Source organism: Bacillus rossius, chromosome 1 (genome assembly GCF_032445375.1).
Source record: "Bacillus rossius redtenbacheri isolate Brsri chromosome 1, Brsri_v3, whole genome shotgun sequence".
NCBI classification, from domain to species: domain Eukaryota; kingdom Metazoa; phylum Arthropoda; class Insecta; order Phasmatodea; family Bacillidae; genus Bacillus; species Bacillus rossius.
In genome coordinates this window covers 95,415,316-95,430,859 of record NC_086330.1, presented here as the reverse complement: position 1 = coordinate 95,430,859, position 15,544 = coordinate 95,415,316, and the positions used below count along the sequence as shown (strand labels likewise).

General features: G+C 42.3%; 1 protein-coding gene across 1 annotated transcript in view; it reads right to left on the bottom strand.

The window, feature by feature from the left end:
• The window catches only part of LOC134540461 (phospholipase B1, membrane-associated-like), a 108,171-nt gene that overhangs the window by 33,710 nt on the left and 58,917 nt on the right, over window positions 1–15,544 (bottom strand). The window contains exon 5 of the mRNA XM_063383233.1: window positions 7,384–7,610. Within this exon, the coding sequence (XP_063239303.1) occupies window positions 7,384–7,610 (227 nt within the window). The remainder of the gene's footprint in view (window positions 1–7,383; window positions 7,611–15,544) is intronic.

The following is a 15,544-nucleotide window of genomic DNA, read 5'->3' as shown; positions in this document are numbered from 1 at the left end:
CGTTGGCCTGACAGAACGACTCAAGTGTACACCATGGGACGAGTGCCCCCACCAACTGGCGAAGTATTGACTTTGACCGACCTCCAGCACAATGTTCCCCCAGAGTTCCAAGACCAGTTAAACAGGGCCCTTCGCGAGCGACAGGACGTGTTCGTCGTGGCCGACCCACTCAGGTGCACTACAGTGGCCGAGCACTCTATCCCTACCACCACAGACCAACCGGTGTACGACCCCCCACACGGGTATGGTTTTCGCGAACAGCGAGTAATCAGTGAACAAGTCACAGAAATGCTACAGAATGGAATCATAGAGCCCTCGAATAGTCACTACAATGCCGATATAGTACTAGCCTCAAAAAAGAACAGGTACCTCCGGTTCTGTGCTGATTTCCAGCCACTGAATGCGGTAACCATCAGTTCCCCATCCCCACATATTAGTGTCGAGGCGGCCGTAGTCGGGCTGGGTAGAGCTCGAGTGTTTAGCACCCTGGACCTGAAGTCCGGTTACTGGCAGGTGTCGATAAGATGGTAAGATAGGGAAAAGACAGCATTCACTGTGCCTGATGGCAGGTGCTTCCAGTTCCGAGCGATGCTGTTTGGTCTGAAGTGCGCCCCGGCCACCTTTGAGGTCATAATGGATAGGGTCCTAGAAGGCTACATAGGGCAGTTTAAAATAGCCTACCTCGAAGATGTGATCGTTTTTTCGGAAACGTGGGAGGACCACTGCCGTCGCCTGGCCCTAGTGATGGAGCGATTGGCCACCCACCATCTTACGGCCAACCCTGCTAAGTGCCACATCGGGGCTGGTGAGGTAGACTTTCTCGGTCACATCGTCAGCGAGAGTGGGAACCGTCCCCAGTTATACCACCTGCAGAAGATCGCAGAAGCCGAAGCTCCCCGAACACGAAAACAACTGCAAAGATTCATAGGCTTAATAAACTGGCTGTGCAGCTACCTATATCCCGGACTTTTCTTAGATCATCTCGCCCCTTACAGACTTGCTCTAGCCTCAAGCATGCTACCACTAGGGCCCTTTGGCACAACGGGCATTCGATCAAGTTAAACTTGCATTCACCCAATGCCACTTGTTGATCTGGGTGGATCCCGAGTGCCCCCTTTTCTTACAAACAGAAGCGAATGCACTGGGAGGGGGTGCAGTGCTATTCCATGTGGACACACAAGGAGATAGTCACATTATCGATTACGCCAGCACAAAATTCGGACCAGCTGAGAGACGATACCACAGTAATGAACAAGAGTGCCTAGCGGTAGTCTGGGCAATAAAGAAGTACTGGCCCCACCTCGAAGGAAGACAATTCATCCTCCGAACAGACAATCGGTGTTTGACTTGGCTACATACCATGCAGGGACGAAAAGGCCAATTGATTCGCTGGGCATTGTTCCTCCAGTCATTCGACTTCAGAGTCGAGCACATACCGGGGTCAGAAAATCAATTGCCCGATCTGCTGTCATGTGAGCCGGATGCTCGAGACGAGGCACTCGACACAGAGGAATGGGAGAACATCCTACCACCCACCACCCAGTCACACGCGCCGGGCCTGGCCCGGCATGTGCTCGCATCACCGCGGGCATAGGCGAAGCGGACATGCCCCCGAACACTGCAGCCGATGTGAACTGCCGCGTGCTCGAGGCACAACAGCTGTTCCCCGATACCGCGAGATTCCGAGGCCAGGCGGAGGGCGAAGGGTGTGCGACATGGCAGAATCGGGATGGGAGACTTACATAGAAACCACCCAGGGAAGCGACCAGCTGAAAGACCTATGTGCCCCCTGAGGCCTGCGAAGTTGTGCTACGCTTCTGTCACGACCACATACCTCGCGGGACACCCGGGTACCGAACAGACCCGTAAAGCAGTCAGTAAACACTACCACTGGCCAGGGGTGGCCCGGGATTCTGCGAGTATGTTCGGGAGTGTGAAACCTGCCAGCTGTGCAAAGCCCGATGTGGCGACGGTGTGCAACAGCAACAACCCCGCCAACCTACCAACCCGTTCCAGACCATAGCTCTCGACAACATGGGGCCGTACCCGTGTTTGCCACGGGGCAAGCGCTTCCTGGTAGTCGTAACAGACATGTTTACCAGGTGGAGGTGGACGAAAGCTTACCCCTGTGGAAACGTGCGAGCGTCGACCATCATAGACATTCTGCCTCGGTGGGGCTACCCAGAATCCGCCCTCGTGGACAATGGTAGCCAGTTCCTGGGAGCCCAATGGAAGAACTGGTGTAGGACAACGCACATCGCCCACTACACCACACCCACCTACCACCCAAGGGCAAACCCCACCGAGCACAGGAACCAGGAGCTGAAGGTACAGCTGTGGCTACGACTCAGTGACGACCAGGCCCAGTGGGACCGCCATGTTGCCGATTCACTATTCTGTGTGCGGAGTCGTGTGAACGCCACCACTGGAATGACCCCGGCATAAATGGTCCAGGGCCGTAATCTCTCACTGCCTGGTGAGTGGGTTACCCATGGCATACCCTATTCAGGAGAAGGGACAGAGGAGCGTAACCAGCTGCGCGAAAGCGAACACGCGGGCCCACGACAGCGACAAACCAGCTATGCAAGGAGATAACCCCCCAGACCACACGACCTCCGTACTCATTAGAAGCTGGCAGTCGCTTGTTCGCGCGAGTCCACCCCTTGTCGGCAACTCTGCGCAATTACTATGCCGGACTCGCACCATGATGGGGAGGCCCATATACGGTCCAATGTCGTCTAGGGGCCACTTCCTACCTGGCGAACCTAGGGGGCCGAAGAATCTGTAAGATATACCGGGATGACCTACGGCTAACAGCGCTACCGGGGGAGCATCCTCCAGACGAAAAGGGGGACAGTGAGATCGCTGAAGAGCCAATACCCGATGACGACATACCAGCCATGGAGATCGCGAAGCAAGGAGAGGGAAGGATCAGGGAAGACCCCCCGCCAAGATGGGAGGAAGACACGAGCACCAATTCCACACCATGCAGGTGCCGGAAATGCAGGGCCTGCCCCTCCTGGCTCACGATAACAGAAATGGTGACAGGGAAACTCCAGGAACAGGATGATCAACCACTTGAAACGGTCCCCTGTGTGACAGAACCAGTAGAACCAGAAGCCAAACCGAGTCTAACACTAACCCGAGGAGGATGGGGTCACCCGGCGACACTCGCAGACACAACATTTCGTGTACGAGTGGACAAGCCAGATGAGCAGGGGGTAGGTAGGCCCGAACGAAAATGCAGCTGCCCGATGCGACTGCTGGACTATGTAATGTACTGCAATGCCCCAATGGTGTCCACACCACCAAGTGGGCCAGAGAGGACGAGACAGCCCTACCAACTACGACCCAAGGAAAACAGGGCACCTACACCTCCACCTGGTATCACAGAGCACGAGAGACGACCCTACCGGTTGAGGCCACCCCAGGCGCCCCCAGCTCTATTCTGCTGGCAGTGCTAGGGATGCAACCACATCGCAGGGTACTGCTCGCGGGGTAATACCGGGCTTTTCCGGGGGGGGGGGGGGGGCATTTGATGTCGTACCTCCTGCAGCTGTAAAGCCCGGTCCCCGCCCCGTCAGCACCGAATCCCGCTGGCGGAACGCACCCCTCGCGCAGCTCGCACGGAGGAAGTTTGCGATGCTGCCGCGAGGCAGTAGCCAACAGAAAGTGGCCTAGGGCGGACGATCCGTTCCGCGGTAAAGAACATAACTGTGCATCTTGATAAGGACGACAAAATTCGCAGTTGCACAGGACAGCTCACGTTAATGGCGACAGACGATAATTGTGTCTGGTGACATCCACCCTGGTGTTGCAGCTGCCAGAACAAACAACAGTTAATTTATATAGGAGAAGACTCATATTTACTGTGTAAGAACTGTGTGCCTGAACCAGCTTTATTTGGAAGCTCTTGTAAGGTTTATAAATTAATAATTGCCTCGAGTCCAGTGATCCACACTGGAGCCAACGACCCACACAATCACAACGGCTAGCCTGGAGCCCCCTCATAAAGAAAAGAACTAAATAATCTCCGCCAGCAATCACTGGGCTCATCCGGGGTCCCAAACCCGAGACCTCGGGTGATGGCAAGGTTATTGCGGTGTCTTGAACTAGTGTAGTGCGACGTCTCTAACACACCAGGAACTAGAGCGAGTGCAAACTACTTATATAATTTAATAAATGTAAGTAATTTTTTTAAAAAGACAAAGAAGGTATTTTGTAATTATAATGTTTATCAGTGTAATATTTTTCTTAATGGATGAGTAACTCGTTTTCACCAATGTAGAAACTGGCAAGCTAGGTGCTGCCTGGAAGTATTTCACGCATCCATTTTCTAATTCCTCACCCTCTGTGGTCCTTCTGGTTCTGGCCTCAGGAGTTGCTATAAAGGCCTGTTTACCACATACTAGACCAGATACCATCTCCAGGTAACTACTGTAAGGCGATTATGTTTCTGCATTAAGAATGATGCAATACTGCCCTGAACAGTAACCAAAGCCTGCGTCCCAGTATCGTCCGCCACTGTGCTTCTGTTGGAGCGCACACAGTGATGTCCTGGTCGGTCACTGCCAGTGTGGTGTATAAAAGTATTGTTTTAAGAATTGAATCAGTAATACAGACACTTTCATTATTTAAGCGATATTTATGTGCTCTTTTGCAGCCATCCAGATACAAACTGACAGCATCTGAGATTAAAATAACACTACTTCCGCTCCCGCATAAAGTAAGGAGCAACCTTGTAACCCTGCCCCAGTTCTGTGCGACCCACTGGTGAGGTAAGCTGCAGTCTCACAGAGTTCCCAACAATTGCTTGATTTATTTTTTTTTCACGTTTTTTTCTTATTCTGAAGCTCCATGCACATCTCACTGTGTGATTTTTTTGAGCGCGGTGGAAATTGAGGGGGGAGAGGGCCTAGTTTATCCACCTCGCACCGCAGGGCACGTGGGCAGGCACCTCAATTATGGGATGACGGCCTCCGACGTTTCTTTTATTCAAGTTAATCACCGGGATGGACACGTAATCATGTAAATTGCCACTCTATCGAAGAGTGAGGAGTGTTTCTGCTATGTACTCATAAGTATATGTGGGTGCTGCATTGAAGCTGATGTGACTATTACATGGTGTATGAGTACTATTTTCACCCAGTCATTATCCTGTCCTCGTGAATGACTACACCATACAGTGTCTAGTTTAGCTAGGGACATACCCACAAGCCCGCAACACAGGGGTCAGAGAGTGTTCAAGCTAGGCTGCATAGCACTGTTTTCTAGCGCAGGTGACGTCCTATGGTAAGCCACATGGGCTGAACATTACACGGCTTACCTTCCTGTGGGGGGTTGTCTGCCGCCCTCTTCACCTCAACCTGGCCAAATACCAAGGAGGTACAGAGGTCAACAGTGAAAGCATGGGGAACGGGCTCAATGGTGCCTTGTTAGGCGTGTAGAAAATCATGAGAACCTTCAGCCGACTGGGGAGGCCATATTACAGGATAAAATAGTTAAATATATATACTAGTCAAAATTAATACAAACAGTGGTTTTAGTTAAATGAATACAGCAATATCGTTTCTCTGTTCCTTATACTTTCTTTTCTTTAAATTCTTTTACTTTAAATAATAACAATAACAAGTTTAATATCAATTGATGAGTATACAGTCATACTTATAGTAAAAGTAAATGTTAAGATAAGGGGCCCCTTTAGATATTTAAGTTAAGCACATTGATTTTGATGTTAAGAATTACATAGGTTAAAAATTACATAGGTTAAGTCAAAAAAAATTAATTATTAGTCCAAAACAATGCCGAAAATGCTAGGTTAAAATCTTATCTTTTGATATGTGGTGGCTCATGGTTGCTCTTCTGCATGCAGAAAGTAACAAAGAAGATCTTTCCTGATTAGACGAGCTGCATCAGGCACTGAGGAGCACCATGACTCAGGTGACGAAGAAGTTGTGTGTCACGAAGTAATCGCGCCCATGGCCACCCACGCCTTCCGCACACACACTGTACATAAATGTATTACAAAATAAGATAATTGAACAAAATATCATTTCCACATATTCTTGAAGGAATATGCGATTCTACTCACCACTTGCGGTGTACGGAGAATTAATTAAGACATTGATGTCAACAGATTAAGAAACGGCCGAAGCTAGGAACAGTTATATACTCTATTTTCTATGAGTTACATCATGGCCGACATGCTTCAAAAAGAAAGACATATTATTTTGTGCAACTGAAGAAGACCATAGAGTTGAGACATGAAAGACTGCACATGTAAAACAAATAGAGTTACACTATAGTGCGATTTCCCAAATCAACTTTCATTATGGACAAAAGTAAAATTATTTTGTTGTAAAACTAATATAAGAATTTTAACACAGAAACTTGTGCTTTTATAAATATAAATTATGCTGAAATTGTTGGTTACAAGATGATTTACAAATTCAAGAATAAAAAAAAATTATGGCTCCCAGTTTGCTATACAAAATAAAATAAAAACAATAACTATAAAATAGATAAAGTGAGCATGCGCATTACTACAAATGTGCAATGGCACAGTTGTTCTTCCTGGGAGAGCTGGTGCTGGAAAACAAAATCTAACAGTAACACTACTGAGAAACATCCACAACGTTCCCACAACTATTTCGGAGACATACCATGTCAGTAATATTTATAGTTCCTACTTGGCTGTTTTACATAATTTAGTTATTACCTATGTGAGTCTTATCATCACTAATACCTCCAAGTAGAAAGTTTCGCTGGACACGAGGTGTCAGTTATTTTGTTGCATACCCTGATTTCTTTAAGATACTTGTGAAAGTATCTTAAACAGTTTTTTTCTCTCTCTCTATTTCATATCGCCACTCTCTCACACTCGGTGATCTTGCTGTGAGTAATGAAGTTTTAAAACCAAAGTAATAATGATATTTTCAGGGAGTATTGTGAGGTTCTGTTAAAGCTAAAATTAAGAAAAAGTTTAAAGTGTGTGTCTATATTTTGAAATTCCTTTTTTCCATGCATAGCTCGGTTATAAATAAACAAAAATTTGTATGATTAAATAAGTGTCAGTGTGGCAACTTCAGAAGGAATGGTTTTTTATTACAAGAATATAACTTTATAATGATAGACTAATAATGTGCGTAATTATTGCTATCCTCAATAATCAACTAAGATAATTTTGGTGTTGGTCAGTAGTCCGGAATTTAAGATTAGGCATGTTACCTATGAAAATAGTCCCGTTCAAGTTAAGAGGTTTTGTTCAAAAAAACTGGATTAGTGATAGTATCGCAATAGTCATCAGGAAAAAAACGAGGGTCATTACTCAAAATCTAATAAATTATTTAACTATCCATGATCAATAAGTGAGCCATACCTTACCTTCCAGTGTCTTAGCATATCCACACTGGGGTCAGCCACAATCCTTTCGACCAGCAGTCTAGCCTGTCGAGGCATGTCCGCACTCGTGGCCATCGCCTCAGCCACGTTGAACTGCGAATCCTTCCTCTGGCTCCAGGTGTCGTGGTCGCAATAGCCAATCAGACGTGGATTGTACTCTTTGAGGATGTTGGGCAGGGTCAGAAACTCCCTCCAGGTGGCCTGTCCCCCTGTGCATGACTTACCACAGTTACCAGTTAATTCATGTTATATATGAAAGTCATTGGCCATAGGTTTTAGCACTAATGGTTATATTTTCAGGCGGATAAGAAAAAAATGAATAAAAAAAGATAATACTGGGACTAGATACCCAGGGTCCATTGTAAACAGCAATGGTTGTAGAGGCCCTTTAACGGGATACAAGAGCCAGTCCTGTCAGTCGCTATTCGGTAGAGCGCGCGGGTGTCGCGAATATGCAGCGCTCGGCTGCGGCGAGGCTTACTCCGCGCGCGGGGTTGCCAAGTCGTCAGTCGCGCGCTGGCCGCTGTCTCAGTGCCTTGGTTATCTGCCTCCCTGCCACCCGATATGTTTCCTCGCGGCCAGACACCAGCTCCGCCGGGATCCACGGCCTTCACATGCTGTGCGCGTGCTATTTTACATACCTTTTCAACTAAACAGTTGTCAACTACAATTTCTTCGCTGAAACAATTTATTTATTTGGGATTTAGTTACTATTTGAAGAGTGGCTTATAGCGAGAGATTCTGATGTATAATCTCGGCCCGGGTATGATTTTGTAGTCTAATTTCGAGCATAAACCGAAAACAATAAAAAAATAATTCCCAGTCTTATAACTCTAATCGATTAAAAAACCTTTCACTCGATAAGAAATAACTTTTTTTTTAATTGTACTAAATACTTTAATAAAGTAATCTCTTAAATACTTCCTGAAATGTACAGGAACAAACACTATACAAAATTTAATGCTGTATTAAACAATGATACTCTGGCCAGAGTTTTTTTGTGTAATTTTACAGAGAGTTCACAAAGATAGTTTTTATGTATGTACATTAATGATACCGTTGAAAGACACCATTAAAAATTTTTATACAATATGTGTACTATTTAAATAAATATATTAATTACATATAATTTAGCATAACATTAAATATTGAAATGAACATGTTGACATACGTTTTTAAACAGAGAAATTATAGTCTTTCAAGCACTTTCACTGCTACGATACACATAGTCTAATATTACTTTAGTAAAAGAGGTGTCTATATAAATTTATAATAAGTTCGAATTTAATCTACAAATAAACATAAAATATGTGTTTGATAACCCAAATTCTAAAAAAAAAAAAAAAATCGTATTGCTTTTACAATCAAAATATTATCATAATATTATATACACTGTTATATTAGGACTATGTCAAAAACAGAAGAAAACATGCATAACATTTAGGAAACCAAAACTGAAGTAATCTGTTTTATGTTTTTCTTTAGTGATTTTTGAGCTTCTTTTACAAAGTCAGGCTCTCGCGCAATTAGTCTTCGGTTATTTAATGGATCTGCTATCTCTGGAAGTAAGCACTCCGCAAAAAACTGTTGTAGCTTTGACAGCATGAGTTTTTCCCAAATTTCTTTGTCGAACAAAATTATTTCAATATGGAAATCATTTTTCGTATGAACTACGAAGTCGTAATAATTTCTACTGCAGACGCCAAGTTGACCTTGAATCTGATTTTAAAAAAAAAGGGGGGGGGGTTTCTTTAGACGCAAATCTCCAAGTTTTTCTTCGATAAACTTTTTTTTTTTTAAATATAGTCCTTTAATTTATCGTCCCCAGCTGAAAATAAGCATTTAACTTCCAGCAAACCATCGTCTGCCACTAGTACATCTGTAGATATTCCGAGAAATGAAAAGCTTGTGTGTACAAAAAAAAAAGCCACAATCTTCGACTTCGGCATTTTTTAGTTTGGAATACATATTCTTAGCCACATTTTCGTTAACTCATCCAAACTGAACGGCTTTGGAATTTATCTCCCTGTGATACAAAATTTATTTTACTAGACAGTGACAGGATGTATGTGTTCTTTTTACCACAAAACCGAAACTATATGCTGTAAGTCTGTTCATAGAAGCATCCCTCCATTTAGTGTTCTCGTGTTGACCAACAGTACTTCCTTCTTTCCAACTCATGAATATTTTTTAATGTTGTTGCATCCCGATTCAGGTTTTCGAGGATAAACTTCATCTTTGTATCAAGTTCTTCAGGACTCAACACGTCTTCAGCATAGGCGTGCGCAGGACTTCAGTAGTGGTGGTGCCAGATTACACAACAGCCCTATCATTCACAGACCCCGAGTCTAAAGCGGGGGGTCCGGGGGTCCTCCCCCGGAAAAATTTCGATTTGAAAGCGCAAAATGGTGCTATTTAAGGTGTTTCCGAACAAAAACATTTACACAGATGAAAATTTTTTAACATTTTTTATGACAAATTGTGGCTTTGAACATTATAATCACCAGGAAAACTACTAAACTATTTACAGTTTTAAGCTTTGTTGAGCCATAAAGTAAATTGCACAAATTGTTTGCACGGAATTCATGCTGGTGGCTTTGAAAAACCGTACTTAGGCTACATGTTTTCTGAAGACACCAAATAAATGCTAGAAAAAACATTTTAAAATTTTAAGTTTTAAAATCAACAAATCAAGGGAGTTTTTGTAACATACCTCAAATATGTAAAATATTAAAATAATAAAATACACAAATAAGAGTGCGCAAAAGTTTTAACTTTTGGAACACAACAAAAATGTTTTGTCGGCGACTGCATATAAGTCATCGAGTAAGCCTATCCGATTAGTATAATGTATTTTAGGTAGTAGTATATGTTTAGGTTTAATGTTGTTCAAAATTTCTTTTGAAAACAAGTTTACAAGTCCAGAACTAAAAATAAAAAAACATTAGGGAAATCTGCTGAACATAATACTCTGTATTACTAAAGGGTCATTCGTCGATGAAACGGAACAATGTTTTTAAATTTGTCAATGATAGCATTTGTGTTTGCACAAGCAGCCAGTTTTTTCTCCACAAATGGAATCATCAGATTTTTCAAGCGTTCCTGGCTCATTGTAGACCTAAGCTTTGATTTTATGATGGTAAGCTTTGAAAAAGTTCTTTCGCTTGTACAGCTAGTTACAGGCATTGTTGCAAATGTATTCATTACTGCACTGAAGCTTTTGTAGGTTGAACTTCGCTGAAACTTTGAAAGCCAATCAATCCAGTCAGGAACAGTATTAGGTGGAAATTCGGTGTCCATATCTCTCTTTGCCTTCAAAAGCTTCACTTCTGCTTCTAGTTCCGTAGCATTCACTCTGAACTGTTTTGAGAGAACTTCAAAGTCACTACTTTCACACTTGTAAGGACCCAAATTTAACCCCATTAGTTTTCCTGTGGCAGAGATCACTTTCTTGGTTTCTTGTGCGAACCTAGAGTTGATACCTTGAACTAGACTGTCCAAAACTGGATGAAATGTAAACAGTTTCAACTCATCCTTTTTGGTTTCTGCGTAGAAGGCAGTAGAAGAGCACGAACTGACAATGCCTTCTAAGATGACTGAGACTTTTCTTTATCGAACTGTAGGGATTTGAACATCCAGTAAGTTACACATTTCCTTAGTTTTGGTGAAAATGACCTCAAATTCTTGTTCGTTGTTTCTCATTTCTACCAAGGCAGGGCCAGGCTTTCAACATCTTCAACTGCTTGACATAGGTCTATTTTAGGATTTTGCAGGGCTTTGCTCACTTTCACCACAAGCTGAAGGATTGGATGCATGATTTGCAAAGATGCGATGAAGTTGAAAGATTGCATTTATAGCAAAATGTATTTACCTTTAGCCCGGAGTTTTGAGTCGGAAGTAGATTATGTACTCTCTTCAATGGCTTTTACAATGTCAACCAAGTGAGCATGAATAACAGACACAGCTTCTGAACGGCATGCCCAACGAGTATCTGAAAGGGATTTTAGAGTCTTGATTTTGATAGTAGTTTCTTTTCCAATATCCTCATAGGACTACCTTCAATATAACTGAAAATTATCTGGACTATTCCAAAGAAATCAATTATGATTGGATTTTCCTTGTGACTAGTGCAGGCGCTTACTAAGGCAAGGTTCAGACAATGTGCATAACAATGCACATACATTATCGATGAATTGACCTCTTTGCATCTTGCCTGTACGCCGGTAAATTCACCTGCCATTGCCTACGCCCCATAAAAACACACACAAACTACATCTTTCCACAGAACACCTACTTCAGTCAGTACACAGTTTATCGCTTTAAATATGTTTTCGGCATCAGTTGACTTCAATCGCTGTAAGGACACCAATCTCTCGACAGGATATTTATCTCCTTTAGGTATGTAGCGAAACACGACTGCCAGTTGCTCGTGATGGCTTACATCAGATGTTTCGTCGGCAATAATTGCAAATGGTTGGCCCCTAATTTCATCACTTATAGTTCTTAGTATTACTGTGCTAAGGGACGCTAATATGTCGTTCTGAATGTGGTTGCTGAGATAAATACAGTTCTTAGGAGCATTTTCAATGTAACTCTTAAAAATAGGATCGTATTTTTTCAGAAGGCTAACGATTTCCAGAAAAAGACCTTTCCCGTCACTCTCCTCGCTCTCGTCATGACCTCTAAGGGGTTTTCCACCTTTTATCAATAGACGGACAATATCAATAAGCCGTGACATGTACTCATGATTTTCCAGACGTTTTTTTCTCTTTTCCTTTTAATTCAGCTTCCTTAGCATCATCCAACATAACATAAACTTGTTTACTTACATTAAAATTTTCCCAGCCAACCATACTTGATACATGACATCTACTCTTTTCATGTGTTTTGAACATTTCGTGAGCTTTATGCCACGAAGAAAACCCCATTGTTGTGAATGCATTTTCAATTGACCCAGGGGCTGAACTGTCATTAAGAGCGAAACAACGGCATGCAAAACAATAAGCAGCATCTTTCATAACTCTATACTCAAGCCATTTGTAATCTTCAAACCATGTACATTTGAACGATATATTCCTTTCCAACAGTTTTTGCAGGGTAGGTTGAAGGACAAGGATGATATGGTCCACGAGAAATTCTAGCCAATTTCTCTAGTCTGTTCTTTGGTAGGTCTTGACAAGGATCATCAAGCTCAGCTGGTCTTTTCACAGGTTCTTCATCCGTTTTATCGTCTTTGCAAACAATACTGTACTGGGACCAGCAACAGCAGCTGAAAGGTAAGGGTACGTACCTACAGGTGGTTTCAATTTCAACTTAATCATTATGTATTATGATTAAGGGACTCGCCTACCCATGCCCAAATTGCACTGTTGTGGAGAACAGGAGAAACCCTGTAAAGCCTGCCCCACACGATGCCCAATTTCTGCTACACATTCTGTTATACCCGTGGGTATACAAGTGGGCATAACAATTTGTTTAGCAGAAGAGAAGAAAGAATTCATTTCTCCAAATACACGAGACATAGAATGCTAACAGAAAACCAGCCACGTAGTTGCCGACCAAAGCAAGCATAACAGAGTAGAATAAATATGCTGCTGTACATTTTACCAAATACTGAAAATATATTAAAATTTCAGTTGTTTATTTTAAAAATTATTTAATCTAAAAAAAGTCTTGTAGTTTCATTTCAGCCAACACGTGTGGCATTTCTAAGAAACATTAAATAAAATGTAAAAATACATGCTACTTGGAACAATTTATATAATACAATAATCTTATTATAAAAAATGTTGGTTGCTTAAAACCGTGGTTTGAACCACACCACAATCCACATTTTGAATCCCAGCTGCGCGCTCTACCACTACACTACCGAAGCTCTTATAGTTCGGTCGAGATACAGTGTATTACACGAAAGTAAAGCCGGTTTTATAACGTATTTTAAAACTTCTGATTACTTTTTTTTATAACTATTTTATTTTAAATGATATATTTCACGGTAGTTTCACACTTTCACTATCATATAGTTTCATTTGACACACACACGTTTAGTATCTCACCTAATGCTTACGAAAGTGAATAAGGGTTTTAGTTACTGCATGTGGGTCCGTCATTTTGATGACTCTGGCACGTTCTATTACCGTTTTGTTTAAGACTTCTGTTATGAAAACTTTAATACCCCAAGGCAGACCCGTTGAAAGGGTGCTGAAAAGTTACCCACACGAGAGCAGGCGCGCTAACAGAAAAAAGGTATGAAAACTGCTAAGGAAATGGGTATCGTGTGGGGCTGGTCTAAGCACACAAAACCAGCAAATGTGCGTCCAAAGTGTTTATCTACAAGAGGAACGCAATTTTAAAACAACTGCCCTTAACGCCTTAAGTACTTTCAAGACAACGCACATTCAATAACAGAAATTTTAAAAAGCCTTCAAAACAGCTAAAATTGGTTTACTCAGCAGGCCGCTATCTCTCAAAATATACTAACCTTGCATTGGACTTTCCACCCCATTTTACGCTAATGCAATTAAAAAATAAATATAAAGTAGTGCACAGATTAAATATAGGAAAAATAACTTACTGTTTTCAGGCTGAACATCCGTACCCTCCGATCTGGAACTGGAATCCTTTTCGGGATCGGGCTTTTTAATTTTAATCACCCATTTATACATCATACAGACAGATATATACAGCAATTAACGAACCATAACAACTGTCAACTAGTGAAAATAAAATGATAATTATTAATGAGTGATCCACGTAACAAATGCAGGTTGTACTAGTGTACTCATTAGAACAGTAAACTGATGAGTAAACAGTAAGAGTAAACACTACACAGTAGTGCTACCTGGCGGACGGCGGCTATTATTCCGTGCGCCTGCCGAGTGGAGTGAACAGTGGACACCGAGCGCGCATTCTATGTAATTCGAGGAGAACTAGAAGTATTTACATTTCAGAAGTTTCGTAGCCGCGGCCCGCGTGTACAACACAAGTAATTGCACCTGGCTTGTTTCCGTGTGTATAGTTGGTTCGATTGATAATTGATATACTGATAGTGTTATGAGCACATATCTATTACTCGACACGATTGGAAAACATATTTTTTTGGAAATAATGCGGTTTTTTGTAAGTATGTATTATTTCTGCTTGTAAAAAACAAAATAACGTTAACCCTAATGGTGGTGCCAAGGCACCTGTGGCACCTACCGTGCGCACGCCTATCTTCAGGACACAAAATGTCTTCAGCACTTGGAACATACTCCAAATCAGGACCAGGAGTGTTGTTTGGTCGTCTCTTTTCATTTGGAGGGCCATCTTCATACTGGAGACAGCTAATTTTTAAAACTGTTTGGAAGTATTTTCCTGGGCTTCGACCAAATTTGTTTTTCCATGGGATAAAGTGCCACCTAGGACCTCTGACATGGGCCAGTCCAGCTCCCATACAACGAGCGTGATAAGAGCCTCTTTTAGCAAAGTTTACCCGTTTTCCATCTGAAAACTTAGCTAACATACTCATATATAGCTCAACCTAATTTTTAGTTTTGTTAAGTACGAGTCTATCAGATTTCATTACCATAGGATCAAGAGACTTTTCAATAGCTTCCATAATCCCCGACTCTTTCACAAATGTCACAAAATTTTCATTGATATTTTTTTCTTTTTCAGTATTCTACACGGCAGTTTTCGTGACAACCGAATACATGATGTGGACCATTTTTTATGCCAAGTTTCAATCGAACGATAGATGTACCAACAAGAGTTGTACCAGCAATTTTGATTGCTTTTCTAGCGCCGCGCCGGATTTTAATCTTACTATTCTTGATTCAAGAAAACGACGCGTAGATGGTGGAAATGACATATTTCTGGAAAATTTGTGAAAATGGTTTTTTTTACAATGTGGTTTGCACACTCAATTTTTATGACTTCCCTTCCGTAAGGAACTCGCTGCTTTATTCTAGAGTAAACACTGAATCTCCGTCACCAAAGTAAGTATTTTAACAAATGCTGCTCAACACTCCCGCAGAACCCTTCTACTATTATAGTTTGTTCCATTACAGTGCTTGGGCCACTATAGTTTTTAAAGAAAAGATGTTCATTCACCTTTTTGTCTTTGAGTCTTGCAAATTCGCATGCGAAGCAATACTTCCTT